Source organism: Equus caballus, chromosome 8, assembly GCF_041296265.1.
Source record: "Equus caballus isolate H_3958 breed thoroughbred chromosome 8, TB-T2T, whole genome shotgun sequence".
NCBI classification, from domain to species: Eukaryota; Metazoa; Chordata; class Mammalia; order Perissodactyla; family Equidae; genus Equus; species Equus caballus.
Window position 1 is genome coordinate 3,425,708 of NC_091691.1, and position 27,226 is coordinate 3,452,933.

Sequence of the window (27,226 nt, forward strand, 5' to 3'; positions counted from 1 at the left end):
GCTTGTCCCTAAGTGTCATTAATTTCTGTTGTAATTTTTATTATTTCCTCTCTTCTGTTTGCTTTAGGCTTCCTTTGTTCTTCTTTCTCCACCTTATTGTGTCAGATCTTTTTTTTTAAAGATTGGCACCTTGAGCTAACATCTATTGCCAATCTTCTTCTTTTTTGATTTTTCCTTCTTCTCTCCAAAGCCCTCCAGTTCATAGTTGTAGATCCTAGTTGTGAGTGTTTTCAGTTGTGGCATGTGGGTCACCACCTCAGCATGGCCTGATGAGTGGTGCCATGTCCACGCCCAGGATCCGAACCAGTGAAATTCTGGGCTGCCGAAGTGGAGTTAGTGAACTTACCCACTTGGCCACCAGGCTGGCCCCTTTTTTTCTAATATGTGCATTTACTGCCATAAATTCCCCTGCAGGTTCTGCTTTCACTGCGTTCCACACATTTTGATTAGTTGTATATTCATTTTCATTTAGTGGAAAATATTTGCGTTTTCTCTTGAGACGTCTTTTTTTCATCCATGTGTGGTTTAATCTGCAAATATTTTGGGATTTTCCAGCTACCTTGCTGTTTTTGTTTCATACTTTAACGTACTTTTTGGTCTGAGAACATACTTTATTTGCTTTCTATTGTCCATAGTGACATCTTTCTTTAACTGCGCCCAACACTGAATCACATGCTGGGCTGGAGGGTAACTGTGTCGCTTCTGTCCCCTGAGTCCTGGTCGTTGGTCCCACCACAGTGGCTGGGGTGCCACATGTCCCGGTTGGCCCCGTCCACAACGAGGTGAGGTCCATGCACAGAGGATGTGCTGACGTTCAGAAACACACACGACGTCCTTCCCTTTCTAAATGCTCAGAGACGTCTAGTTAATGTTCGGTTTGTAGACTGTCCTGAAATTGTGCTGGGGCCATGGGTCTGCGTTTTCTGGAATCCTTGTGATCCTCTTTTGTCCCTGTCCGGTCTTCTGGTCCTTCCCTCGAAACTGCCGGGGCTGGGTAATCCATCAGATCCCACAAGCCAGCTTCCTGAGAATACCGGAGTTCCTGCCAGCTTCTCTCAGGGACCTGGTTGTCTGGTTCCTCCCAGCACATGCACTGTGTCCTTGTAGTGTCACAGCCTCCAGCGAACACCTGCTGAGCCTCTCCCAGACCAGGCTTGCAAAACTCCACTGTCCCCACCTCACGGAGCTCCTGCACAGACAGCGCAGCCAAGGTGGCCGGTCCTGTGATGGGGGCAGAAGCTGCAGCTGGGAGACCCAGGGAGGCACGTCAGGCGACCCGGGGCCTCGGGAAGGGTTCCTGCAGGGTGTGAGGCTGGAGGGGGATCTTGAGGATGTCCAGGCAGTGGGGGCTGTGTGGGCACAGGCCCCGAGCTGTGTGAATTGGGGCCCTTCCAGGGCTCCCTGCACTAAGTGGGGTTGTCCCTAGGTTTGGACTGGGCCAGGAACGGGTCACCCAAGATCACAGGGCCTGTGAGCCCCTCTCAGGAGCTGAAGTGGATCCAGCAGCAGTGGAGCCACAGACGGGCTCAGGGGAGGGGTGCGACCATCTGTGCATTGGGATGGACCACACAGGCTGCTGGAGGGAGGTGGATGGAGGCAGAGGTGGGGTCCATGCTGCTCACCATGGGGTCTGGTCGGAGGAGATGGTGGCCCAGCCCGGGTGGAGAGGAGGGGCAGACTCAGGACATAGGTAGGGACAGTGAGGCAGAACAGGTGGCCCCTCTCTGTCCCTCTGCCCACTTCTCACAGTCCCAATCCCACAAAGTCCCACCATCTCATTTGGCTTTTCCGAGTCCCCAGCCCTTCTTGCCACCCTGGTGCTGCATTCCTCCTGCTGCCCCTGAGCCAGGGGCCCTGGACAGCAGCGTCCACCCTCTGCCTGGCAGAGCCATGTCTGCGCCAGTGCCTGACGCTTGAGGGCACTTCCTCTCTCAGGTCTGGGACTCGCAGAGAGCTCGCCCCCGCCCTCTCCTGGCTGATGCCCAGAACTCAGTGACCCTGTGCAGGGACTGATGTCCCTGTCTACAGCAGAACAAGCCAGGAAGGGACTGGCCTGTGGTCCCTTGGCCAGTGTGTCGGGTCCCACTTCCCTACAGGCCCCTCTGATGATGGTCCCCCCCTTTGTGTGCCAAGCCCAGCACCTCTACCCTGGCATGAGCTCACCCCCCAGAGTCCCTCCACCTTCCCTATTCTGTCATCTGAATTGGACCAGAGGAACTGGGCCTGGAGGAGTCACTTCTGTCCCCCCCCCCACCCCCACCTGGGGACAGAACTGTCAGGAGGGAAGGGGTCTCGCTCTGTCTTGGGAGACAGCACTGCACCCCTATCTGGCTGGGAGCTCCTTGCCCTCCCTCCTATGACCACCTCATTTTATCTGTACTTTCCACATTTCCCATGTTCCCCAAACTCAGGGAACCAGAGGAGTGTGTCCCTACGGGTCTGGGTCACACAGGGGAGATATCTCCTGCACCTGGAAACTCTGCTCTCTCACCACCTCAGCCCCCTCCATCCCACTGGGGACCTGTAGGTCGATGAGGACTGTCCTGAAGGGGAGACGGGGATGCACAGCCATGGTAACTGAGGACCCTGTCTTCCAGCGCCTCCCCTGGGATAGGATTCAGTGGGCTGTGCTGGGACCCTGGGTGGCTCCCCTGTGCAGGCCCGGTGGTACCTCTGCGTCTCTTCTTTCTGCCAGCAGCACCCTGTCCACTCCCTTCCTAGGCCCTGTGGGGATTGGAGGGCATGGAGTTTGTCATGTGTTTTCAAGGCATCAAAACAGGCCAGTGCGTGGTGGTCAATGGGACCCACAGGACCTGTGAGTTTCAGGGCTGGTGCCCTGTGGGGAGGGACACTGAGCCTGTGTAAGTGTCCCAGACACCCAGGGTAGGGTCCCAGGATGAGCAGAGCCTGCCCCTTACCTCCCCCCACCTGCAGGAAGCCCCTGCTGGTCCAGGCTGAGAACTTCATACTGTTCATCAAAAACACTGTCACATTTAGCAAGTTCAACTTCTCCAAGTAAGCATGGTGGGTCCTGGCTGGCCCCAGATCCTCCTTGTCCCCTTCCTGGCCCAAGCCCCCAGCCCCACACCCTCTCAGTTCCAATACCTTGGAGACACGGGACAGCATCTATTTCATGTGCTGTTGCCCCGACCCACCTCTCAGCCTCTACTCCCCTGTGTTCCACATCAGGGACCTCATGGCCACAGCTGGAGGGGTCTTTGCGGGCCTGGCATTACTGGCGGGTCTGTGGGGGGACGGTTGTGGGAGGGCTCAGGGAGAGGGACCGGGGCCCACGTGCTGGTGGAGCAGTGATGCACTGTGTGCAGGGCGGTGCTGTGGCATCCATGTCCGCTGGGATTCTGACCTGGATGCCGGGGGCTCCGACTGCCGGCCCCACGACTCCCTCCGGCTGCAGGAGAGGTGCTACAACTTCAGGTGCGGCCCCACTGCCCACCCGCTGCTCCTCAGCCAGGTCTCCCTCCACCTGTCCTCCTGTGGTGGCCGGGACAGACCACAGCCTGGCCCATCTCTCTGGACGCTCTGCTGTGTGTGTGAGGGGGTCCCAGGGCAGGAGGGGTCTCAGCTCCAGGTCCCCGAGCACAGGCTCCATCCAGCCTCCCTCCTGAGCCCTTTGGCCTCCACCCCATCTGTCCCCACACCCTGCTGCAGCTGGCACCCCTCACCCCAGCCCCTCCTCCACTCCACCCTGCCTCCAGCACCTCCCTCCATGGCACAGGGGCTTTCTTTTTACTTTTCCCTTAAGGTTTTATCTGAAAGATTACAAAAATCCATAGAAAATTTTAACAATTAGTGCCATGAAGAACAATATTGCCTTCATCTGGGTTCACTGGGTTTGTTTTTTTTACCATTTTGCCCTACTTCCTTTCTTTCACTCTCTCTAGAGAGCCGGGTATATTTAGATGGATTTCACAGGAAATCATTGGAAAGTAATTGACAGATATCCGGACGCTCACCCTTCTCAACGCTGTCTTGAGAATGAGGCCCTTCCCCAGGTGACCGCTGTCCTCTTGTCAAACTCAGGAAATGTAACATTGGCAGGTAGATCTAATATTTAAATTTCTCCAGCTGTGCCAATAATAGTTCTCAATCTTTTATTTTTCTATCCAGATGCACTCAAGGCTCTTGCGTTGCATGTATTGTGTCTTTGAGGCTACTAAGCAGACCTGTCCCATCCTTCTGCCCCCTCGTGTCACCTCGTCACCCTCATGAAGACATGCACACAGCCACCAGGCCTGGAGGTGACGCCCCGTGACACTGTTGGCTGGACCCTCCTGGCCTGGCTTCACTGGCCCCCCAGCCCTTCCCAACCATGTGGGGCTGGACCCACCCATGCCCTGCTCCCCTCCCCTCTGCGCTCTCCCATCCCTCTGTCTCTCCCTAGAGCTCCTTCCTGAGCCCTGGGAATCCAGCCTGAGGGGCTCCAGGAAGGAAGTCTTCCCTGGCTCCCAGGGGAGAGTGAGTGCCCCTCTCTGGGCCCCACAGCCCCAGGTTGGCCCCACCTCCCCCACCCCACCTGCTGGTGTCTGTTTAGGGACCCTTCTGTCCCCATCCCCTCAGCAGGCAGGGAGCTTCTGAGAGGCAGGTCCCGGCTTGCTTGTCCCCTTTGTCCTCAGCAGTGACTCAGGGCTGAGACCCAGGACTCAGGTTGGAGTGGATGGAGTCAATGGATGAGTAAGATGAGGCCTGTGAGGACCAGGCCAGTCAGGAGTGGGCAGAGCAGCCACTGGACTCTCTCCTGCCCCAGGACAACCACTCACTGGGGGGAGGCCCAGATGTGGAGGTCCGGAGTCTGTTCCAGCTCTACAGGATCCGCTTCAACATCCTTGTCACTGGGCGGGTAGGGGTCAGGCCGGGGCAGGTTGGGTGGGCAGGGGTGAGGGGAGGGATGGGGAGACAGCCACAGGCAGAGAGGCTCAGCCCAGGTCTCTCTCAGGCAGGGAAGTTGGGGCTCATCCCCACAACCCTCACTCTGGGCACTGGAGCAGCCCGGCTGGGTGTGGTGAGTCTGGCCATTGTGGGTCCCTCTGGCTGCGGGTAAGCATGAGCCCCCCGAGTGCCCCCTTAACCCCCTGGCCTGACATCGAGTCTCAAGGTGAGGGCTGGGGAGGTGGTGGGATGCAGGTTGGGAGTCAGGTCATGAGTCTGCCCTGCCTCTCCCAGATCACCTTCTTCTGTGACCTGCTGCTGTTGTACATGGATGGAGAAGCCCATTTCTACTGGAGGACCAAGCATGAGGAGGGGTCTTCGGGCCTGCCTGACCCTGGGCTACACTTTGGAGGATGGTGGCTGGAGCCCTGCCCTGCTGTCCTCATCTGCAGGCAAAGGTCCTGAAGGGAAATGCCAACACTGAGAAGAGAGGTGGCTTCCCCACCCCCATATCCGGCTGTCCAGGTGCCTTAGTGGGGGCCCAGCAACTGTCCCCACTGCTTCTGTTGGGAGCTGGACACCGTCAACAGGGTGGGCCTGGCACCCACTCACTGCCCCATTCCTGAGGCCTGTAGCCATCCTTTGCTGGTTGGGGCAGGGGACTGGAAAGGTTGGGGCTCAACCTTGGGGACTCATGGCTGTAGCCCTGGCAGGACCAGGGCAGGGGTGGGGGAGAATTCCACCCTTCAGCTCCTAGGCAGCCTGTCCCTCCCCCAGCTCTGGCCTCAGCAGGTGCTGCCTGGGGACCACAGAAGCCAGTTTTGTGTAGAGACTGCAGGGAACAGATGCAGGGCCCTGGTCCAGTGGGGCTCTGGCTGGGGCTGGGGCTGGAGACGCTCTCCCAGGCTCCATCTCCAGTGTTCCCAGCAGCTCCCCACTCGCCAGCTGTCCACCATGCTGGCTGTGGTCACCTCCGGCCCTGCCTGGCTCCTAGCCCTCCTCCCCCTGCCGGCACCCCCCTCACAGGTAGAGTCCCTGCCCTCTCAGCTGCCCCACTGTGCAGCCAGAGGCCAAGGCCAGGAAGAAGGCAGCCTGACAAGAGGAGCTGTGGCAGCTGCTCTGTGCTGGGTTCCCAGGGCAGGGCCCCTCCCAGCTCTGGGCCTCATCCATGGAGTGAGGAGTGTGGTGGGCAGATGCTCCAACCCACTAGGACCCCAGGCAAGGGCAGAGGACTCCTTGGGCCCCTACCTGCTCAGCTGATGAGCACCAGCCCCATCCTGGGGGCAGCCCTGGGACTGTGGAGGGCTGGGATGGGGGGGGCATGGGACTGAGCAGGTGGGTCTGGCGTCCTTTGGGACCCTCTGCCTCTCTCCTAGGTGACACCAGCCAAACATCCTAAAACCTGCTCACCGGGCTCCTGGGAGCCATGGAGTGGGGAGGCTGGATATCTGGACACATGTCATTGCTGCCCAAGGTCACACTGAGAATGTGTCTGTGCAGCTGACCACCCCAGCCTGAGGCAACTGCACGAGGACCATGATTTGATCTAGACCCCAGGTAGAGCCAGGGGCTGGAGAGAATGTCCTTAACAAAGGACATGGAAGACCCAGCAGGATGGCTTGGTTCAGGCTCTGGAATCCCTCTGGGGGCCTGAGTCCTGCCTGCTGGAGAATTTCCCCGTGTCTCAGGTCCACGGTCAGGAGGGGAGGGACAGGACTGCAGGAGCCAAGCCCTCTCTGGGTCCCAGGGAGGGGCAGGGTTTGGGGTACCCACCCCAGGGAGACAAGGGGCTGCCTCCTCATGGGTCCCTGGTGAGAAGGGCCGTGCTGGCAGCTTGCTGGTGGAGCGACATGGGCCAGGCTGGGGAGGGGAGGCCTGGTGCTCAGGCTGGGCAGCATCTGGAATCATCTGGCATCTGGAATATCAGCAAAGCCTCGGGGTCCCTGCTGCCACTCACCCCCAGGGCAGTGTCTGTGGGAGGTGGGTTAAGAAGGGCTGGGTTGAGAGGTCAAGGTCCTGAAGCCCGGTGCTTGGAGGGGAGTCATGTGTCCCTGGTTGTCCTTGGGGCCCAGAGAAAGTGATGTTGAGGCTGCAGAAAGTGGAGGAGTAAAGCTGCCAAAGCCAGTGGCTTCCTTTTTGGTCCTCACAAGCAGGAACCGGGAGGAGGAGGCATCTATGGTAGACGGAGCATGGTCCTGGGGAGGCCACGGGGCTTGCAGAGTGTGTCTGGGGACCCCCAAGGACTGGCTCCCCACCACCAGGTAGGCTCAATGTCCCTAGAGCAGGCCCAGGCACTTGTGCACCCACCTGCCTGCATGTGTCCCATCCCGAGGCTTTGTCACAAAGCTCTGAGGGGGCAGCAGGGAGAGAGGCTGCTGGAAGCTGCAGGCAGCCCTGGGCTGCGAAACAGCTGCTGCCTCAGTCTGCATGTGGGTGCATGCCCAGGGGACCGGGTGGGCCATGTGGGCCTGTGCCTGAGAGATGCCTGTGCCCAGGCAGGGGGGCCACTCCATCTGGGGCAGGCCTCAAGACATGCCCTGCTCTCTGTGAGCACTGGGAAACAGAGGGAACCCAAGGACTCCACTGCCCTTTCTAGTGGGCCTCAATGGGGTCCAGGCTCTGCTATCTGGATCCGTCCCTGAGGGGACATGTGGGGAGGCTGTGAGGGAGTCTGGCCCAGCTCTGTCAGGGACCCCACTGTGCCTGGTGTGTGTAGCTCACCTCTGAGCTGGGCAGAGGGCAGTGGCCTGAGGGCAGGACCCTGGGATCCCGGCCTGGCCTTGTCCCTGACTCAGAGCTGTCCCAGGCCTGGCACCTCACCCTTATGGAACCTCAGCACCTTTGCTGTGGATTGGGGACAATTGTCTTGTTACAGGGGCAGGTGAGGACTCAGTGACACATTGAACACCACAGTGGACACAGCAGCAGGCCACATGTCAGTCCGAGCCGTTATTATTGTGTGTCCCTGGGACTCGAGGCTCTTCCCTGCCCGCCCTACTCCACCTGTCCAGGTAGCCAGACTTGGTCATAACCTGGAAGGTGCTGGGCAAAGAGTCCACCACACCAGTGCTGGCCATGGCCCACTCCCAAAGACTTGAAGCTCAGCACCTGGGCTGAGGTTCTGAGGACCCCCCGGCATGGGCAGACCTGCAAACCTGAGCTGCCCTGCATAGAAGGTGCTGCCAGGACCTCTGGGTTCCCAAGGAGGTGGGGTAAGGCATCTGGGCCCCCAGTGGTCCTCATAGACTGGTGGGCTGCTCCATGCGACTGGACTCCTGGGCCGGTGCCTGGTTGGGGGCGCTGCAGGGCCAGCACCATCTCCTCCAGGCTGCTGTTTGGGGCAGTCAACCCCATGTGTTCCCGCTAGCTCTCCTTGCTGTGCCTGATGCCGTAGCCAAAATACACCACGAGTCCTGCAAGGGTGGCACAAGCCTGAGGGATAGGTCCCAGCCCTCTTCCTTGCTTGCCCTCCCACTGCAGGCTGCCAGGGTCCCAGCCTGGCCCCCACTCACCGATCAGCAGACAGATGGACAAGCGCAGCCAGGTCAGGTAGCTCAGCTTCAGCATGAGGAAGATGTTGAGGAGGATGCTCAGGGCGGGAGTCAGGGGCACCATGGGAACCTGAGGGGACAAGGGCTGGGCTGGGCTGCAGGGAAGGCCTGCTGACCTAGGGCCGGATTTCTTAGGAGTCCATAGAGCCCTTCTCTGCCTCTGGAGATTCCGGAGACAAGGGCCCACCCAGCATGCAGAGAGAGGGGTGTGGGGCACTGGCCTCCCCCACCCTGAGGCCCTGGTGCATCCTGCCACAACAAAGGAGGAAGGGGCGAAGGGAGCCGGCTGGGCTGAGCATGGTGGGTGCTGGCTGGTGGAAGTACCTGAAAGGTGTCCTGCTGTTTCTCTTGCTGGTGGGCCCCTAGGACGAGGAGACTGAGCAGAAATGTGACGGAGCTGAGAAGGAGCAGCAGGGTGTAGCCCCAGGTTGGGAGGTTCAGGGCCGAGTCTCCAAAGGCCAGCACACAGTCCAGAGTGATGGCCGAGGCCACCAGGACACCGAGGGCCCAAGCCACAGCGGCTCCGGGTCTGCACCCACCCAGGAAGCTGAGGTAGGGTCTCAGGGCTGATCGCAGCTGTCCAGGCTCAGGGGTTGAAGCCTGCTCTTGGTCCTGGGAGCTGGATGTTGAGGGCTTTTGGAAACGTAGCACGATAACGCTGATGGCCACGAAGGAATAGGCAAAAAGTACACCGATGGAGTGGAAGTGAACCAGTGCCTCCAGGTCTAGCAGCAGCGCCAGGAAAAGCATGAGTATCCCGAACACCAGGATGCTCACCACGGGCGCCTTCGTTCGGCAGTACAGGTGGGCAAACACCTGGAAGAAGAGCCCATCGGTAGCCATGGCAGAGATGATTTGTTGCAGGGAAAAGAGGCTGCTGAGCAGGACAGTATTGATGGCTGTGACAGAGGATGGGAGACTGGTTAGCATCATGCACAGGCATACCAGGGGCCGCTGCCGGGGGGCCAAGACATGGGTGGCCCCTTGGGAACATGGGCATGAGTTTGTCTTTGCTCTGAGAGAGACCCCGAGTGTATGTGGGTGCCAGATTGTTCCCCCTCACCACACAGGAATGGGACGCCCCAGTTTAGTTGACATACCCACTGGAGAATCTGATAAGGGTTGAGTCCCTCTGCCTGGAAGGATCTGGAAGCACATGCCCAGAACTGACATTCTATCTACAACTGGGAGGGGGAGTGAGTAGGTCTCTTCCCACAAGCCTGGCTGGAGAGTCTAATCATTAGCACCTTCCTGGGCCCAGGGTGCAACTGGGAGCACAGGCCCAGATGCAGATGTGTTCCCTGGAGGCTTAGGGCAGGGTCCCACCACTGTGTCCCCTCCCACATTGCCCAGATGGGCTCCTTACCGCAGATTGCACAAGCTGCCACGATGAAGCCTGCCCAGCTATAGCCCCGCTGGTAGAAGGCATCAGCGAGTGCCCAGTCAGGGTCCAGGTTTTGCCAGGGTACCATGAGGGTGAGCACAGTGGAGACGAGGATGTAGGCACCAGCCGCCAGGCCAAGCGAGATGGCAATGGCCATAGGCACTGCTTGCTTCGGGTTCTGGGCCTCTTCACTGGAGGCAGCAATGACATCAAAACCCACGAAGGCGCAGAAGCAGGTGGCAGTGCCAGCCATGATGCCGGCAAAGCCGAAGGGTGCAAAGCCGCCCTCCTCAGCACTCCAGTTGTGTGGGCGGGCCAGGACAAACCCCAGGATGATGATGAAGAGGATGACGACCAGGTTGATGCCAGAGAAGGTGTGCTTGAGCCAGGAAGAGACACGGCCTCCACAGGAGATGAATGTGGAGGCCAAAACTATGATGCCAGCAGCCAAGAAGTCTGGGTACTGGGCCAGGAAGGGCACCTGCCAGATGCCCACATGGGCCTCGGTGAAGCTGCTGATGCTGCGGCTGAAGATGGCATCCAGGTAGCCACTGCAGGCACGGGCCACAGCGGCACCAGCAGTGAGGTACTCTAAGAGCACATTCCAGCCAACGAGGAAGGCCCACAGCTCACCCATGGATATGTAGGTGAACAGGTAGGCAGAGCCTGTGCGGGGCACACGTGCCCCAAACTCTGCATAACATAGGGCTGCCAGCAGGGAGGCCATGGCAGCCATGCCAAAGGATATGAGCACTGCTGGGCCAGCCAGCTTCTTGGCCACAAAACCTGTGAGCACGTAGAGGCCTGAGCCCACCATGCCACCCACACCCAGCAGAGTCAGGTCCAGTGTGGTCAGGAGGCGCCGCGGCGGTGTCTCCCTGGGGGACTCCTCCAGTGTCTTCAGCCGGTTCAGCTTCTGGCAGAAGGGCACCAGGCCAGCAGTGCTGGGCAGCCCCCAGGCCATGGTGGGCAGCTGAGATGAGCACCAACCCACCTGCCGGCACCTACAAGAGCCAAAGGGGAATGACAGGCTGCCCTGGGTCCTGACCAGCCTTCAGTCCTTGCTGTGACCCTGCCCTGGGGACCCAAGCCTGGAACCACTGGCAGCTGCAGGGCTGGATGAGGCAGGCTGAGGGCCTGGCAGCAGGGTGGGCAGGAGGCCACAGGGAAGCATGGGGATCCCTTTGGCCTGCCAGTTGGGCAAGGGAGGGAGCCTGGTGGAGGCAGACTTCAGCATGTTTGGGAGGGGCCCTATGTATGGGGAGGGGGTAACCCCAGGCATCGCAGCCAGAAGTCCCTCTAGTTGTCTGGGATCTGAGAGCAGGGTGAAACCTGAGGCTTTCCCAGGGCTGGGCCAGGCCTCTAAGATCCCTAACAGCAGCAATTCTGTGGCCCTGGAATCTGCCCAGGCAGCCACCTGGCCTCAAACAGCTGTGTTTACTCCCTCATCCCGTTTGTTGGGCTGGTGGACCAGTGCACCCTGCCTGGAGTGGGGAGTGCCCTGGACCCTGTGCTGGAAGCCAAAGCCACACACGCAACCCCATGCACTGACACATCACGGCCATGCCACGTCCCAGAGTCAGTTCCACCGTGCCCCTGTCTCCAGGTACCAATGCTTTCCCCTCCTCTGAGAATGAGTTCATCCCTGCAGGACATGTTGCAACTCACTTGCTGTCACCACTGCCACTGCTCTGTACACTGCCCTTGCCCACACCCCAGGGCACCAGATCCAGCCCTGGGCACTGCCTTGTGGTCACACATGCACTCAGCCCACCCTGCCCACACCTCACAGCATCAAGACCAGAACTCCCCAGGTTCTGGGGAAGCCCTATGACTGTGCCCGGTTCACAGATGAGGAAGCTCAGGCCTCCAGGTAACTGACTAGCGCAGGTCACCAGGGTGGTCTGAGGATGCTGGTGAAGGTTAAGGTCCAGGTATGGGGAGGGGCTCTGGAGCCCACCTGCTTTCCACTGCTGCAGATGCCCTCCTTGACCCCTCATCCCAACACAAGGACTCTACCAGAGGGGCACCATCCAGGCCCCTCGACCCTGGGAGGTGTGGGGGCTGCGGGAGTCAGGCAAGACGCTGGTAAGATGAGGGTCTGAATGTGGCTGAGAGGCCCTGGGCTGTCCCTGACCTCTGGCACAATGGGATGGCAGTAAGCCACCCTCACCCACTGACGAGGGAGCGCCCGGCTGTGGGGAGTGTTCTGTGAATTGGTAGAGCTCGTGCTGGCTGTTCTGAGCTTCCAGCTACAGACAGTGTCCTGAAAGGAGGCAAGCAGACCCCGGGGGGTCACCTCCAGCCCTCCAGCTTGGGGCACCCCTAGGCCCCCTCAGACATCAATGGCAGCCCCTCCCAGCCCAAGAGCACCTGTCAAGCCTGGAGGACCTTGGGGACCCAAACAACATTTCCCCATTCATGGATATCCGTGAGAGGTGTCATGGACTGAGCATCTGCTCCATCCTAGTCCCTGCATCACAGGGACACATCACATCTCATCACGTGACCATCACAAACCCCCTCAGGCTTATTTATTCCTGGGGCTGAGGGGTCTTTGTCCTTCTGCTCTTCCCACTTTGAAAGTGGAAAGGCTGGTGTCACAGGGTGTGAACTTGTTTACAGCAAAATGAGGACAATCCATCCAAGCAAAGCAAAACCAAAACAGTCATCCTCTTACCCCAGAACTCTCTCCATGTTGTCAGGCTTCTATGTGGTTTGTGGAATAGGACATTAGGGGCACCTGCAGGCTGTCTGGCTCAGCGGGCTGGTGACAGGGTCATGGACTCCCAGACAAGAGAGTGCCACTTGGAGCACTCTGCCTTAGCCAGCCCCTTGCTCCCTTCTGGTATTTGGCTGATGTTGTCTTGAGGAGCTTCTCAGATGGGCTCCCACTTCCTGCAGGGGTGACCCCTCCCACACCTCGCTCCTGTGAGGCCTAAACATAACTGAGCAGAGTTCCTTGTTCTGAAACACCTTCACAGAAACCCAGAAAAATGCATTTCTAACCAAGAGTCTTGGACAGTTTTGCAACAGGAGCTCCCCCAAGGCCTACCAATGACCACCTGAAAGCTTTTGTAGGGTTTCAGAGCACTGACATTTTATCTACCCAGAGAGGGGTTCTCACCATGCTCCCCTTCACATCCATCAATATCCAATGGACATTTGTGGTCAAGCATGATTGACACAGTAAACTAAACTTCCAGGGACATGGCTGGGCCAAGTGCTGGACCCCACTAAGCAAGGCAATTAGACAGACCAACATATGAAGATGCAGTGAAGAGAAAGCACCAAAACTACAAGAAAAAGAAGAGAGAGCACTTCCCAACACATCCTACAAAGCCAGGAGCACCCAGACACCAAACTCAAAAAAGACATCACAAGAAAGAAAACTACAGAGCAACATCTTTTATGAATACAGATGCAGAATAGCTCAACTGAAGGCAAACAAATCAAATCCAGCAACATATGAAAAGGACCAAGTGGGATTTATCCCAGGAATGCAAGAGTGATTTAACACACGAAAGTCAATGGAATATGCCATACTAATAGACTAGACGACAAAAACCACATGATTGGCTCAACGGAAACAGGAAAAACTAGTCAATAGGCCTGGAATAGAAGGGACCACCCTCAAAATGATAAAGACCATCTATGAAAACCCCTCGGCTGCTGTACTCACTGGTAAGAGACTGAAAGCTTTCCCTTTGCTCAGGAACAACATTGGGATGTCCTCTCCCCACTTGTATCCAACACTTTACTGGAGGCTCTGGTCATGGCAATTAGGTGAGAACATGAACTAAAAGGAATCCAGGTTGGAAAAGAAGAAGCAAACCTATCTCTAGCCTGAGATAACATGATCTTATGTAGAGAAAATCCTACAAACTACACACAATAAATATTGGAAGTAACGTACCAGTTCAGCAAAGGTGCAGGATACAAGATCAATATATGATCTACACAATCAATCGTATTTCTATACACTACAATGAACTATCCAGAAATGAAATTAAGAAAACAATTCTGCTTACATAGCATCAAAAAGAATAAATTTATGAATAACCATACTTAGAATAAATTTTACAAAAGAAATGCAAAACTTGTACACTAAAACTACTAGAAATCTATGAAAAAAATTAAAGACCTAAATAAGTGGAAAGATATCCCACGTTCATGTACTGGAAATCTTAATATTGTAAAGATGGTAATACTCCCCAAATTTGTCTTCAGATTCAGTGCAATGCCTATCAAAATCCCAACTGCCTATTTTGCAGAAATTATCAAGATGATCCAGAAATACATATGGAGATGTGTGAGACCCAGAATAGTCAAAACAATCTTGACAAATAACAAAGTTGGAGGACTTACACTTCATTTCTAAACTGACTACAAAGCTAACAGGAATCAAGACTCTTACTGAAATAAGGATAGACATATATAGATCAATGGAATAGAATTGAGAGTCCTAAAATGTGGGAAATTAATTTTTAAAAGTTGGTGGCCAATTTAGGTTATGGCCAATTGATTTTTAAAAAACAGACTTTATGTTTCAAGGCAGTTTTGTGTTCACAAGAAAATTGAGCAGAAGGTTGAGTTTCCCTATACCCTTAGGCCCTACACAAGCACAGCCTCCCTACTATCAACATCCCCCACCAGATTGGTACATTTGTTATAATTGGTGAACCTACATTGACACATCGTTATCACCTAAATCCTATGGTTTACACTAAGGTTCACTCTTGGTGGTGTACATTCCATGGTTTTGACAAATGCATAATGACGTGTACACACTATTACAGTAAGCTCTAAGAATCCTCTGTGCTTCAGCTATTCATCCCTCCCTCCCACTAACCCCTGGAAACCACTGATCTTCTCACTGTCTCCACAGTTTGGCCTTTCCAGAAGGTCATATAATGGGAATCAAGTGATACAGTATGTAGCCTTTTCAGATTGGCCTTTTTCCTTAGTAATATGAATTTAAGGTTGTTTTATGTCTTATCATGGCTTGATAGTTCCTTTATTTTTAGCACTTTGTAATATTTCTTCTCTGGCTGGACCATAGTTTATTTATCTATCCACCTACTGAAGGGCATCTTGGTTGCTTCCAAGTTTTAGCGATTATGAATGAAGCTGCTGTCAACTTCCATGTATAGGTTTTTGTGTAGGCATAAATTTTCAACTAATTTGGGTAAATGCAAGGAATGTGGTTGCTGAATCCTATGGTAAAATTATGTTTAGTTTGTAAGAAACTGCCAAGACATTTTCCAAAATGGCTGTATCATATTGCTCTCCCACCAACGATGAATGAGTGTACCTGTCAGTCTGCATCTCCAGCAACATTTGCTGTCATCAATGTATTGGATTTTTGCCATTCTAACAGGTGTGTAGTGGTACATCATCATTGTTTAATTTACAATTCTCTAATGATGTAGGACGTGGAGTATCTTTTCATAGGCTTATTCACCAACTGTATATCTTTTTTGGTGGGGTATCTGTTCAGATTTTTTACTCATTTTTAATTGAGTTGTTACTCTTCTTATTGTTGATTTTTAATAGTTCTTTATTTTGGATAACAATCCTTTATCACATATGTCTTTTACAAATATTTTCTTCTAGTCTATGCCTTGTCTTCTCATTCTCTTGATGGCCAATTGATTTTTGACAAGAGACCCAAAACAACCCAATGGGGAAACGATAGTCTTTTCAACATGCTATGCTGTAAAAACTGGACATCCAGATGCAAATGAATGAAGTCAGACTCCTACCTCACACCAGATGCAAAAATTAGCTCAAAATGGATCAAAGAGCTAAATCTAAGAGCTGAAACTACACAGACAGACCTTGGGGATATTGCAGGTTCCATTCTAGATCACTACAATAAAATTAATGTCACAATAAAGTGAGTCACATGAATTTTTTTGTTTCCTAGTGCATATAAAAATTATGTTTACACTATACTGTAGTCTATTAAGCGTGCAAAGCATTATGTCTAACAAAAGGATGTACATACTTTATTAAAAGTATTTTATTGCTAAAAAATGCTAACCATCATCTGAGCCTTCGGTGACTTGTGATCTTTTTGCTGGTGGAGGATCGTAGCTTGATGTTGATGGCTGCTGACTGATCAGGTTGGTGGTTGGTGAAGCTTGGGGTGACTGTGGCAAGTTCTTAAAATAAACTGACAATAAAGTTTGCCACATTGATTGACTCTTCCTTTCAAGAATCATTTCTCTGTAGCATGCAGTGCTATTTGATAGCATTTTACCTTACCCATGCTAGAACTTCTTTCAAAATTGGAGTCAGTCCTCTCAAACTCTGTCACTGCTTTATCAACTAAGACTATGCAATATTCTAAATCCTTTGTTCTCATTTCAAGAATCTTTGTAGCTTCTTCATCAGGAGTAGATTCCATCTCAAGAAAACACTTTCTTTGCTTATCCATAAGAAGCAACTCCTCATCTGTTAAAGTTTTGTCATGAGATTGCAGCAATTCAGTCATATCTTAGGCTCCACTTCTGATTCTAGTTCTCTTGCTCTTCCCACCACAGCTGCAGTTACTTCCTCCACTGAAGTCTTGAACCTCTCAAAGTCATCCATGAGGGTTGGAATCAACCTCTTCCAAACTCCCGTTAAGGTTGATATTTTGACCTCTTCCCATGAATCATGAATGTTCTTAACGGCGTATAGAATGGTGAATCCTTTCCAGAAGGTTTTCAATTTACTTTGCTCAGATCCATCAGAGGAATCACTGTCTATGGGAGCTATAGCTTTATGAAATGTATTTCTTAAATAATAAGACTTGAAAGTCAAAATTACTCCTTGATCCATGATCAAAATGACTGCCCAGATCCTGCAGAATGGATGTTTTGCTAACATGCATGAAAACAGCATCAATCTTGTACATGTAGAGAGAGAGCTCTCAGACAACCAGGTGCATTGTCAATGAGCAGCAATATTTTGGAAGGAGTCTTTTTTTCCCAGCAGTAGGTCTCAACAATGGGCTGAAGATATTCAATAAACCATGCTGTAAACAGATGTGCTGACATCCAGGCTTTGTTGTTCCATTTATGGAGCACAGGCAGAGTAGATTCAGCACAATTCTTAAGGGCCCTAGGATTTTCAGAATGGTAAAGGAGCAATGGCTTCACCTTCAGCCACCCGCTGCATTAGCCCCTAACAAGAGAGTCAGCCTGTCCTTTGAAGCTTTGAAGCCAGGCATTGACTTCTCCTCTCTAGCAATGAAAGTCTTAGATGGCATCTTCTTCTAATATAAGGTTATTTCATCTACACTGAAAATCTGTTGTTTAGAGTAGCCACCTTCATTAATGATCTTAGCTAGACCTTCTGGAGAACTTGCTGCAGCTTCTACATCAGACTTTCTGCTTCCCCTTGCACTTTTATGTTATGAAAACAGCTTCTTTCCTTAAATCTCATGAACCAGCCTCTGCTAGCTTCAGCCTTTTCTTCTGCAGCTTCCTCACCTCTCTCAGGCTTCCTAGAATTGAAGAGAGTTAGGGCCTTGCTCTGGATTAGGCTTTGGCTTAAGGGAATGTTGTGGCTGGTTTGATCTTCCACCCAGGCCACTAAAACTTTCTCCATATCAGCAATAAGAATGTTTCACTTTCTTATCATTTGTGTGTTCACTGGAGTAGCACTTTTAATTTCCTTCAAGAGCTTTTCCTTTGCATTCACAGCTTGGTTAACTGTTTGTTGCAAGAGGCCCAGCTTTTGGCCTATCGAGGCTTTTGACGTGCCTTCCTCACTAAGCTTAATCATTTCCAGCTTTTGACTTAAAGTGAGAGATGTGTGACTCTTCCTTTCACTTGAACACTTAGAGGTCATTTTAGGGTTATTAATTGGCCTAATTTTAATATTGTTGTGTCTCAGGGAATAGGGAGGCCTGAGGAGAGGGTGAGAGGTGGGGGAACAGAAAGTTGGTGGATCAGTCAGAACACACACAACATTTATAGATTAAGTTTGCTGTCTTATATGAGTATAGCTTGTGGTGTCCTAAAACAATCACAATACTAGCATCAAAGACCACTGATCACAGATCACCACAACAAATTTATCATGAAAAAGTTTGAGGGGCCAGCCCTGTGTATAAATGGTTAAGTTCGCACACTCCACTTTGGCAGCCCATTGTTCACCAGTTCAGATCCTGGGTGTAGGCCTAGCATCACTCATCAGGCCGTGCTGTGGAGGCATCCCACATAGAAGAACTAGGATGACTTCCAATGAGGATGTACAACTATGTACTGGGGCTTTGGTGGAGCTAACAGATGTTAGCTCAGGGCCAATCTTCTTTACAAAAAAAAAAAGTTTGAGACATTGCCAGAATTACTAAAATGTGACACGAAGATATGAGATGAGTAAATGATGTTGTAAAAATCATTCTGATAGACTTATTTGATGTGAGGTTGCCACAAATCTTTGACAGGGTTTAGGGCAAGCCATTCCAAAGGTGCCATTCCAGTATGCAGATTATTTTGAACCAAAGACAAAGCTCAGAAGACTCTGGAGAAACATTTGACCTTCCCTCAAATTGTCAAATAGAATTTGAGATAGAAGGGCCTGTCCCAGGAAGGGCTCTTACATGGATAATTCTAGGTGTGGTGGGCAGGAAGGCATCTAGCAAGAACCATTTTATCAAAAGATCTCTTTTGAGTCCCGCTGTCTGTAGATGAGACAATGCAAACATTCATTTACCACATATGAACATTTTTCATCTTCCCGGACATTTCCTTCTCCCCATTGAAGTCCCAGACCTCCACCTCCCTCTCCTTAGTCCAGAAGGACATATACACCTCATTTTGCCTGACTGTATTTGGAAATCTTCATGCTCTTGTGAATTCCCCATGTACATGTATTAAACTTTGTTTGATTTTCTCTTGCTAACCTGCCTTATGTCGTTTTAATTCTTTGACCAGCCATAAGAACCTTAAGGAAAAGGGGCGAATTCTCTGTCTTCCCCTGCAGTTTTGGCACAGCTGGCAGGATCCCCACTGGCTGGCAAGCTGCCTTCTCTGGCTGGAAGGACTGCTTTCTCCCTAGTACCGTGGCAGAGGAGGAGATCCTGGGTCACCTGATGAAGGCTCGTAAGAAGGGAGATTCTGACCACATCAGCTTCCTGGAATCTCTATCTGTTGATAGTGGAGAAAGTGGAGAAAGCAGTAAGGATTCTTTTCTCTCTTTCTAAATTTAGATTGGCAGGAGAAATTATTTAGGAGACTAGTTTCTTGTGCTTCTTAGTGACTCTGGTAAATTTGGTGCAGTACTCCTGGCTTTGTTGATGCATTTCCACCCAGAGACGGTCACTGTATTTTTTCTTTTTGTCTCTATCTTTTTTGTTGCATGTCATAAGAAGGAAATACCTTAGGGTAGGGTACTGGCATAGGCCCCTATAAGCCTGTTGTCTGGGCCAGCTTCACAGGCTGGTGAGTTTGCCATCCCACCAGATTGCCATCTATTTAGACAAACTTTACTGTGGGTTCATAGGCACATGAGGTATAAGCTCTTGCTCAGGGATATCTTGCAAGCCAAGAGGACACAATATTGGTGGGCATGGGATGAGCCTTTAAGAGCCATTAGGGTATTCTGTGCCTCAAGATGACTCCCATGATAGGATAAGTTGGTCACAGAACAGGGTAGATGACAACAGGTCCCATCCCAAACTCAAGAAAATTTCCATGCAATGAGGTACAATATAAAATAACACACAATCCTCAACTTCATGGCCCATCACTCCTAGGTGTCAGTTTGACTCCAAGAGACCCAAGGCATAGCCAAAGCTGTTATAGGGCACATAAGGAAAAACACAAATGGATGCAGTTTTCCTTCCATCTTATTGTACATCCTGAGAACTTGGCTTTTTGACCAGTGAGAAGATTCTCCTTGGTCTCCACCATCCAGAAGGTGCATTTTCCATGGTGCACATTGGTGGCCAAATAGACTGGGGTTCTGAGCACTCTCTGTCCAACTGTGCCAAGCTCTCAGGGGAGTTTGTCATAAAGGGTCCAGTCCATAAAGGACTTTGTCATCTCAACATTCATTGCTTGTAAGTGCTGGGAAAATTCCATTCCAGTAGCACCTGCACAGTGTCACAGATTAGCGGATCTGTGACAAGAAGTGTCCCATGCTCCCCTGGGAGACTGGACACTGTTTTCATGACACCATCCTTGCCACCTGTACAAGGAAGCTCTTTACTCTCTCTGACTATTTTGGGGAGGGGACTTTTTGGATCATGGGGGCTACATCATCCGTGCCCTCCCCAGGGATGCCTCCTGCATCCATGGTAGAGATTTATTCTCAGCTTGGAAATTTCTTTCCTTCAAAAGGCTCATTGGATTGAGTCACTATTGGGATAAATATACAAATGGAGACCCTCCTCAACGATGGCCAGATGATGGATCCTTTGAGTTGGAAAAACTTCTGTATTTGAAAAATATTTTAGAGACTTCTCATCACAAGCAGCTGCCTTATTGGCATTCACAGGAAGATCAAAGTGAAAAGAAAACCACCTGGTCTCTACCTGTCCACTTTCCCTACGTTTCCACTATGGGCTCTTTTTCAATCTGTGTCTTGCTCTTACTAACCCTCTCTGTCTCACCAGGTTGAGTACAGACCAAACATCCCCTTATGCCAGTTTACCAAACCCTGGCCACGCTAACTAATCAGTCTGACTGTTGGCTATGTCAACAGCTAGGGAGCACAGAAGAACCTGAACTGGTCTCTGTTCCTGCTGATGTGAACACCTGGTGGACTAAGCACAGAAGAGGGATGAATGACAAGGTATGGTGTCCATGACAAGGAAGACATCACTCTGCCTCTTCTCCTGGTGAGTCATGTGGGCCCCAGAAAACCTCTATAAATGCTCCAGGACTTCCTTGTTCAGATAAAGACAAAAGGTGAAAATTTTTCCCATTGTATTGAAAGTAAACATGACCCTGAACCCTTCCTAGGTGATTTGGATGGATTTTTGGGACACTCTCCCTGGTTTAACAAGTGAATCTAGGAAGCAAATTGCATAGGCTTTAAGTCAGTACAATAGCATCCATGCTGGGCTGTGAAGCAGCCATGCAGGCCAGCTTCAGCCTGTGTCAAAATGACCTTGCAGCCCCCCACCTCATGACTGAAGACGCCAGCTGGACAGATCCACAGCAGGAAGAGGTACAGGTTTCACTCTCACATTTCCCAGCTGCATTTCTTAGAGACTGAGGGAATAATTAATGGCTGTGGCCCTTGTCTCTTTCCACACATAGATAACTTGTTTGATGTATAACCAAGAAATTCTTGTTTATGTTACCTTCAATGTAGAATCTAGAGAGAAGACCAGAGGCACTCTACCTCTTTTTTGTATGTGACATCTATGAACTCTAATTGTAAATTTGTTTTTCTTTTCCTCTTTCCTCCATGTGCACTCTTTTGTGAGAGAGATATAAGCTGCACCTAAACTCACACCCTCGGACCAGTTCCTTCAGAGCACTCTGTGGAACTGTTTTCCTGGGGTTCATACTCCTCATGCTAATTATTGAATAAAGATCATCCAGACTCTTTATTTCAGTTAACAGAGATATTCCAGGACAATACTGCAGTCAAACTCTGCGTTTGATTCCACAGGTGACATCTTCAAACCTCTCAAAGAAACTGTAAGTGACTCTAACACTATTCCTTTTGGCACAAGCATTTGCCAAATCACCAAATTTTCTGGATACCTTACCAGACGCCCTTGTCCAGCTTGGGGTATTGCAGCTGCCCACATAGTTAAGCTGCCCAACACTTCAAACTATATATGGGTGGATCTAAACTCTGGACTCACATGGTCAGGTGACAGGACCAGGCTTTACAGATGCCCGAATCAGACTGTAGGGCTCCTGTACTGGCTATTCTGCGTCTGTTCTGCTCTCCCAGATTGACAGGAACACATGGAAAATGGAGATGTTTAAGCACCAACAGTACCAGTGGCAAAGGGCTTGGACTACTCCAGACCCTGGGAACTACAGGTTCAGCTCTAACTTTGCCTGTAAACCAGACTGGTCTTTTTGTTTTATGTGGCAACAAAGTATAGGAAGGGTTCCCAGCTAATTGGTCAGGACGATGTGTTCTTGGATACCTGGCCCTTTCTGTCTCCAGATACTTCACCATAAATGCCAGCCACATTGCAAACTTGGGTTCCTTTGTTCATAAGATTGTGGCACATAAACACACCAATTGAGAAATCATAGAGAATACAATTATGTATCAGAACTCCAAGTTCTTTTCAGCATTGAGAGTCTTATTCTCTTTCTTTGGAAATTATGAGTTGGAAAAGGCAATCTGAAATCTCTCTATGGTAATGGAACAAGAGTTCAACATCACCACGCAAACTTTGAAAATACTTCAGTCACAGATTAACAGCCTAGCCTCTGTGGTCCCCCACAATTGATGTGCTCTGGGCACAGTGACTGCTCAGCAAGGAGGAGCTTGTGCAATCATTGGTGAAAAATGTTGCTTTTATATGAACCCAACAGAACAAGTAGTATCTAACATACATCTGTTAAAAGAGAAGATTCACATTTTCCATCAGATGAATGAAGCTCACCCATTTTATCGGACTGACTTATTCCCAGGATCAGGAACTGGTTTAATGGCATGTGAGGAGATGTGCACCGATCCTTTCGTTTTTGCTTGTTCATCCTCATTCTAATCTGTTCTTTCTCCCTTTTCTGGATTTCTTACTCTCACCAGCTAGTTATGCCAAGGAACTCAAGGGTGGGTTGGATATTTTAGCTGTTTTTCCAAATCGTTCTTTTTTCTTTTGTTATGTTAAGGAGATGCAACCACCAACCACCCTGAATCAGATCAAACCTCACCACAAGAGCTACACCTATGACCTTTGCCTTATTTTTAACGCTAAGATCTCTCCAGAGGAGTTTAGGCCTTATTACCATAACCTGCAGTCCAGATGGAGGCATGTTTTCCAACTGAGCCTGCGCAAGTGAACACCCACCTCTCTCTTTTGAATATTCATTCCCCATCCAAAATACATGTCCTTGCTTCCTTTTGTTTGGGGATGCCATGACTCTGGAAATGATTCCTCATGGTCTATTTGCCACAAACATACATTACTTTGTGAGACAACTACTTCTGCTGTAGAGTCTGATTTAACTCATCAGGAAGAAACCCACTTTGGTTTTGGTAACATTACCACTTGTCTACTAACTCATTTTCTCTCTCCACAGTCACCAGCTCAACTTTTAATATGTGAAACCCCCAGGGATGTTTCAGAGAAGGGAACCGATGGGGTTCAGGGCAGGTCACCCCAAGATGTGCCACTCTGGTATGTGGACTATTTCAAGCTAAAGACAATCAAAGCTCAGAAGACTCTGGAAGAACATTTGACCTTCCCTCAAATTGTCAAAAGGAATTTAAGAGAGAAGGGCCTGTCCCAAGAGGAGCTCTTACCATGGATAATTCTAGGTGTGGGGGGCAGGAAGGCATCTAGCAAGGGCTATTTTATCAAAAGATCTCTTTTTGGTCCCATTGTCTATAGATGGGACAATGCAAACATTTGTTTGCCAGATATGAACTCTGCTCATCTTACTGTAAATTGCCTTCTCCCTCTTTGAAGTCTCAGACCTCTTTCTCCCTCTCCTTAGTCCAGAAGGACATACATACTTCATTTTGCCTGACTGTTTTGGAATTCTTCATGTTCATATGAATTCCCCATGTCTATGTATTAAACTTTGAATTTCTCCTGCTAACCTGCTTTATGTTGTTGTTAATGTTTTGACCAGCAATAAGAACAAGAAGGGGAAAATAAGGGGGAATTCTCCCTCTTCCCCTGTACCTTCAATTTGTAAAAAATGCAATATCTGTAAAGCGCAATAAAACAGGCGTGCCTGTAAGACATGTTGTGACTTTTCAAATTAACGTTTGTTAAGTAGAGCCCTGGGGGTATTGGATGGCAAACCTCTATTCAACAAAAGACCACTAAGGAATTGAAATAGAGAAAGTTCTTACTCACAGGTCCTGGAGAAGGTCCACAGCACACCTTGAGGGGACACACCAGGAGGTTAAGGTAGAGGGCAGGCAGAGAGCAGAACAGGACCTGGGGCATATGCTTTAATGGAGTCTTCGGGTGGAGTGCTTTCATGTTCCCAAGGCTAAGTCTGGATTGGCCAATTCAACCCATAAAGAGGTTTTGGTCAGCTTCACAGGGGTCTTATCTAAGGGACACACAGGGAGGCAGGGAGAATGCCTCCCACAAGTGCAGTGGTGGGAGTCTTATCAGGAACTGACATAGACTCGTGACTCTGCTGGTGGTTATCTAGGTCATGCACTCCTGAGGGGTGGTAAACTGAGGGCATCAGTCACCCTTCAAGGAACCTTGGAAATTCTGTGTGTCCTTTCACCAAGATGTGTGGGGGTGGGTAATTCTTTGGGCTCCTGCAATGACCACATGGGGGGTCTCCTGCCCCCATCCCCCCTCTGCTGCCATATGCTCCCCCTAGTTGCCCAGCCAAACCCACATCTACTGCTGGCTGGCTTCTGCCCACCCAGGAGAGCCAAATCCTTCATCCAGCCGTGGTCAACCCAGCCCAACCCAGAGCCACCAGTGTCACCCTCTTCACCACAGTCCAAGTGCCTGGCTGAATCTCACAATTCTCCCAAGCCCACTCTGCTCACTCCACCCATCCCTTTCTGCTGCTTTGAAACCTCATGATACTTTCTTTAAGACTCACTCACAAGTCATAAGTCTCCCAGAAGGCAGAAGCACCCCCCTGCCTCCCTCCTCAAGCTTCCCAGCCACTTCCTTCCAGGGTCCAATCATGCAGTCTGCCCCATGTACTCTTGCAGCAGTCTAGTTATACATCTCCCCCGACAGATCCAGGCTTAAAACTATTACTGCACAAAATTGGTTCTCTGCCCAATGCACATAAACAAGCCAGTTAATTATGGTATCAGTTTTTAGGGGTAGAAATCAGCTTATATTCTGTGAGATAGATCTGCAGGGAGACAGGGGGTGTGCCCTCAGATCTGTCTCTCCAATTCAGGATTTGGGGCAAAATTTAACAAGTTGGGGAGAACAGCATGTCATACAGAAACACTGGTGGGACAGATTTTGATTGGTGGGCTTCAAGAATTTATGGTATGGTTTTAAACATTTATGACAGGGTTCTAAACACTTATGATGGGGTTTTAAAGACTTTTGATGAGGTGAGGAAGGAATTTTAACATCAGATCTTTGTGGATGAGGGAAGCACTTCTTCTGATAAGAGTCTGACTTTCAAGTTCCAGTCATATCCAAGTCCATGGGTTCTGCGGGGAGGAGGTTCTTTAGTTCTGAGGTCATCTCAAGTCACAATTTCTTCTTTTATGCATGCTCTGGCCATGTGACTTTGCAGTTTTTCTGAAAGACAATTCTTAATCACTCTTTTGATAAGAGATGGGGTCAGTTGAACTGGTCCTGGAGGGCCTGTGGTTACAGATCCTCCCTTTTTGTTGTTCATTCCTCAGTCTTGAGGGAGACAGGGTGGTGACTGTTCTAACTTCTTCCTGCTGAAAAGGGGCATAGGTTGCTCCATCTCATTAAATCTTTCTCTTAGTAAGACAGAGATGCAGGAGGGCTCCAAAAACTAGACCTATATTGTGTAAGCAAGTAGCCAGGTATTTAAGAAGAAGCATTTCTAGAGACTCAAAAAGAAAAACAAGGCCAATGGTGGGAGCAAATTATAAGTGGTTTCTGAGCCCAGGGGAGAGTCAGGAAAGAAGATTTCTAGAAGTTAGAGTGCAAGCATCTTTTGCAGTTTGAAACACCTCTGATGATGTCATCAGGTGTTTAGGTATCCTTCTGAGTGGCTTATACAGCAACAGATATGAATCTCTCTTAAGTTTATATCAAGTTGTCCAGCTTCAGTTTGCAAGGCTTCAGGGAAAAAGGGCAGTTTCAGTTCTCAATGATTTCAAATGAAAATGATGGAAAAATTTGAAACATTAGTTTGGAGATTTGTAGCCAGATACTTCAGGAAACTACATGGATTCAGGATCTGGTCTAGTTTATAGATAGAAAACAAAAACCTCAAAGATAATTATCAGAACTAGAACCTAATATCCATGGATGTGTACTACAGTTTCCATTGAAACATAATTTTTCTCTCTAAAATCACCCTCATTTTTACCAAATATAGCCAATTAAGACTCATTTGTTGGCAAACAAGTCTAATTTCAATAAACTTGGCCCAATTATTTCCATGAGTACGGCAAGCAAATCAATTGATCATATATGCTCTTTTAAATATGCTTTGTTGGAACCTTCCATAGGGAATCTCAGATTGAATTTTAAAGGCCTCTCAGGGCCATGAAAGCCAAGTCAAGGATTTGTCATCAGACTTGGTCTGCAATACCTACAGATTTTCATGGATTCCTCTCTTCTTGAGGTCCGTAAAGTATTCTGACGTTCCAGGCACCTGCCAGAGAAGTGACCTTCTCTATTCACCTGGTAAGGTTGCTGGGAACCCTTTAAACAAGGTTATCAGGCTATTTCCAAGTGGCTTTATTTCATAAAGTCCAATCTTTGTTCCTCAAAAGCTGTCTTGTAATATCTGAGTCTGCATGTTTCTCTCAAATATGACATGCCAGGCAAAGTTTTGGTAATATAACCAATGTTTCCAATTGTGTCCTGTTATAAGGAGAACAGATTCTTATTGAACTTATGCCAATAACTATATTACCATGAAAACAATACTCACTCATTCAGAATTTCCAAATTCTGGAGGCATGCAGTAGGGAGAAAAAAGATAAATGTTTCAATTCTTCTTACAAAGGTATAATTTTACCAAATTGCTATAAGTCATAGTTAGCTTAAGAGAAAGAGAAAAAGGTTTCCTTAAATCTGGAAAAAACAGAACATCAAAAAATCAACAATATCTCAACTGAAAAGTCATATAAATTATAATCATCCTCATCAGCTCATTCAGTCTTGTGTAATCAATTCTTGATCTTAATCTTCTTTTAGCAGTTCCAGGAAGTCATCAGTTTCTCCATTAGAGTTCTGTAATTTCTTACCCAGTTCAGTTTTATGATCTGAAAGTTTATCAGAAACCTGTGTTCTAGACTGTCAGAGTTCTTTCCATGAATCTCTCTGAAGATGAAACATATTTGCAAAAGCATCAGAGTGAAACAACTGTCTGCAAATAACAAAAGACACAAAAAGGGAAATTGGCAAAGAAACATGGCTGTTTCTGTGACGTACAACACTTCAAGATAATTAGAAATATGGCTGACACCAGGAGAGATCAGAATTTTACATAATTTAAAAAATATTTATATCAATAACATTTACCCACATAATACCACCTAAGAAGATTTAACATCGCTTATTTGACAATGCTTCCCATGTAATTTAATATCAGAGAAGCCTAAT

At 49.7% G+C, this 27,226-nt stretch overlaps 1 protein-coding gene across 1 annotated transcript; it reads right to left on the minus strand.

Annotated features, from left to right (window-relative positions):
* Window positions 1-6,887: 6,887 nt before the first annotated feature.
* Window positions 6,888-24,035, minus strand: LOC100146957 (cationic amino acid transporter 4-like). The gene is made up of 5 exons (XM_070275252.1): window positions 23,828-24,035; window positions 9,805-10,826; window positions 8,763-9,337; window positions 8,400-8,508; window positions 6,888-8,300 (listed from the first exon to the last, which is right to left on the minus strand). The coding sequence occupies exons 2-5, from the start codon at window positions 10,784-10,786 to the stop codon at window positions 8,251-8,253; spliced, it is 1,716 nt and encodes a 571-aa protein (XP_070131353.1). The 5' UTR covers window positions 10,787-10,826; window positions 23,828-24,035; the 3' UTR covers window positions 6,888-8,250.
* Window positions 24,036-27,226: the final 3,191 nt, after the last annotated feature.

What these genes read in the sequence shown, in the direction of transcription:
- LOC100146957 (XM_070275252.1), bottom strand. Translation starts at nt 10,786, where the DNA reads ATGGCCTGGGGGCTGCCCAGCACTGCTGGCCTGGTGCCCTTCTGCCAG. An exon ending in GGCAGCTTGTGCAATCTGCG is followed by an intron (nt 9,338 to 9,804) that starts GTAAGGAGCCCA and finishes CCTCTGTCACAG; the next exon opens with CCATCAATACTGTCCTGCTC. An exon ending in AACAGCAGGACACCTTTCAG is followed by an intron (nt 8,509 to 8,762) that starts GTACTTCCACCA and finishes TTGTCCCCTCAG; the next exon opens with GTTCCCATGGTGCCCCTGAC.